Below are 3027 nucleotides of genomic sequence, written 5' to 3'. Positions count from 1 at the left end.
AGATTAAATTGAGTAGAAGGCAGATGGAGCAGAATAGCAATGGATATCTGCATTGCAATCCATATCATCGACTTGGATTCCTGACCTTGATGACTTGCATTATATAACCTCTTGGTGACTCAGTTTCCTCTTCTCTAAAGAGCACCTTTTTTCAGAGTTGTTAATACATCTAAAACACATAGGGAAGTTTCTGTTGTATAAGAGAACAAATATCCAACAGATACCTCTTGAATTCATACTTTCCCCCCTCCAACCCCACTTCCTCTGTCCTAGCTGAGGTGGGTAACATCTGTGACCCGGGCAGTAGCTGCACACTCCTAGTGGATCTCCAGGAGTTGGTTGTGTGTTGTGGACAAGCCCCGGCCATGCCCTGGGACAGTGTCTCTTCACTGTGCCCAGGAGGTTGGCCCTGGTCCTCTGGCTGATGCTTTGGAGGCTGTGTGATGTGTGCACTATTTGTCTTTTTAGGATGAGTGTGGAGGAAAGAAGTAGGAAGAAGGCAGCCAGAAAGTGATACAATGTTCTAGCTGAGCCAAGTCTTCTGGGAGTTCCTCCTCCATATCACTGTGGGAAGCAATGACTTAATTGCAATTAATGACGGCTGTGGTAGTTGTGCTATTAATGAGGCATGAGATGAAGATAAAAGAATAATTATCATAAGTTAGTGAGATGAACAAGCAGAAATGGCAATTGTGGTTATTTTTGCAAGGAAGCCACTAGCATGTTTTTGTGTTCAGAAGTGGGTGAGGAATGCAATGGGAAAGAACAAGCATGAGGGAATCCAGGAAGTATGAGAGGGTACTTGTGTGGAAAACTACTGCTGGAAAAGTGATTCCAGTGGAATTTCTTGCACAAGAACCATTTCTTCACAGAGGGGTGGAGCCAAATTCCCACTGCTGTTAGCAACCTATCTACTAATAGAACATCTCAAATCCCCAGGGTATCTATAGAGAGATACTAAGGTGCAGGACCCGAGAAGCCAGGAGTGGAAATGTCTATGTGAAATCAGATTTTTCAAATGCTGACTTCATGAAAGTCTTCCAATTGTGGGCAAGACATGGAGCTGCTTCTGCTGAGAATGCTCAATAGTTATGTGGCATTCTTTCCATATTGGGGAGTGTTTTTAGGAGAACTTTCTCTCTTTCCTGCCTCCCTTACTTTTTTTTGGTGCTGGAGATGGAACCCAGGTCTCCACCTGCTAGGCAAGTGCTTTCCCACTAAGTTACACCCCCAGACCTTTTTTTTATTTCAAGACAGGATTTAGCTAAGTTGCATAGGCTGGCCTCAAACTTGTGGTCCTCCTGCTTCAACTTTTGGAGTAGCTGGGATTACAGACATGTGTCATCGTGCCCGCCACCTCCCTCCCTTTCCTCCTCCTTGCTCACAATTATTGTCTGACTACTATGTGACAGTCATGATGGATCTAAAAGATAAAGAGTCAGTGTTTCTATTACCCAATCTCAGAAGTGACATCTCCTTACTTTTGCTTCATCAGAAGCAAGTCGCTGGGTCAAGGGGGAGGAGATCATACAGACATGACTGCCAGGAGGTGGAGACCCCTGGGAACAATGTCAGAGGCTGCTGACCACAGAAGGGATCCTGTCACTTGCCACCACATGGTGAAAATGGAGGACCTGATGCTAAATGAAATAAGCCAGGCACAGAAAGACACATATGGCATGATCTCACTTATGAGTAGACTCTGAACCAGTCAAACTCAAAGAAAAGGAAAGTAGGAGGGAGGTTGCCAGGGATGGTGTGGGGAGGGGAAAAGGTCAATGCATAAAAAGTTTCAGTCCTGGGGATCTAATGTGCAGCCTGGGGCCTGCGATGGACAATCCTTTACTGTATACTTAAGAATTAGCTGAGCCGCCACCCGGGAGCACCGCGGGCGACATGGCGGGGCGGCCCGCGGCGGCGCCCAACGCGGTGGCGCGGGTCTCTCGGTGGGCGGACGACCACCCGCGCCTCGTCCAGCACATTAGCACTGGAATGGCCATAGCTGGAATAATATTATTTGTGAGAAGTGTTCGACTGACATCAAAATTTACACGCTCTTCAGATATCCCAGTAGAATTTATAAGAAAGAATGTTAAACTCCGTGGACGATTACACCGGATAACTGAGGAGGGTTTGGAAATTGAACATATTCCTATTACTTTGCCTCTTATATCTTCATGGAAAAAGGAGCCCCAGGGCGTCTTGCTGGTGAGACTGGCCGGCGTGGCCCTCACTGGGCCCGGGAGGCAGTGGCTGCAGGAGGAGCTGCGGCCTTCCCAGCTGCTCTGGTTCCAGCTGCTGGGGAGGGAGAACGCCACACTCTTCTGCTACCTCCTGGTGAATAAGGGTGGCTATTTTAGTGTGAATCTGAACGAAGAAATTTTGAGAAGAGGCCTGGGCAAAACTGTTCCTGTTAAAGGGCTAAATTATAACACCAAAACCTATTGGAAAATTCACAGAAACTTACTTAAAGCTGAATTAACAGCCTTAAAAAAAGGAGAAGGAATATGGAAGGAAGAATCCGAAAAAGAAAGTTACTTGGAAAAATTCAAAGACTCTTGGAGAGAAATATGGAAAAAAGACAGTTATTTGGAAACAACTGGAGCAGATTTCAACTTGAAAAGAGAAAGTTATCAAGACAGATTTAGAAGGACCTGTGAAACGTGGAAGGACCGCGTGAACAACCACTCCGTAGTGCTCAAACTCAGAGAACTTCTCAGTTGCATTGCTTTCGGAGAAAAGGGTGAAACAAATTCCCACGAGGTCCAGAGGTGACCTGCGAGGACGCAGACGTGTAGATATGGCCCTTCTCTGAGTGAATGGGAATTTCCCCAGATGAGCCAAGTTGGGTCTCTTGGCATTGACACATTAAAACAATTGCTGCTGTAAGTGTGGTCTCAGAATTGATTTAAATAAGTTATGATTACTGTAATATGCACAGGAAACAAAACACTGTAAAAGGTTCCCAAGGTGAAGGCTGTATATAATGCTTGAAAAGAAAGAAAAAGTTAACTACGGGCTGTTGCG

The 3027-nt window shown here is 45.7% G+C and overlaps 1 protein-coding gene across 1 annotated transcript; it reads left to right on the top strand.

Moving 5' to 3' along the window:
* The first annotated feature begins 1956 nt into the window (after nt 1-1956).
* Nucleotides 1957-2775, top strand: LOC124968204 (protein C3orf33-like). Its single transcript, XM_047530495.1, has one exon. It carries the CDS (start codon nt 1993-1995, stop codon nt 2773-2775), a length of 783 nt encoding a protein of 260 aa, XP_047386451.1. The 5' UTR covers nt 1957-1992.
* Nucleotides 2776-3027: the final 252 nt, after the last annotated feature.

Source organism: Sciurus carolinensis, chromosome 17, assembly GCF_902686445.1.
Source record: "Sciurus carolinensis chromosome 17, mSciCar1.2, whole genome shotgun sequence".
Taxonomy (NCBI): domain Eukaryota; kingdom Metazoa; phylum Chordata; class Mammalia; order Rodentia; family Sciuridae; genus Sciurus; species Sciurus carolinensis.
This window is presented reverse-complemented; position numbering and strand designations above follow the sequence as displayed.

Coding starts and splice junctions, on each gene's coding strand:
- LOC124968204 (XM_047530495.1), top strand. CDS start 1,993: ATGGCCATAGCTGGAATAATATTATTTGTGAGAAGTGTTCGACTGACA.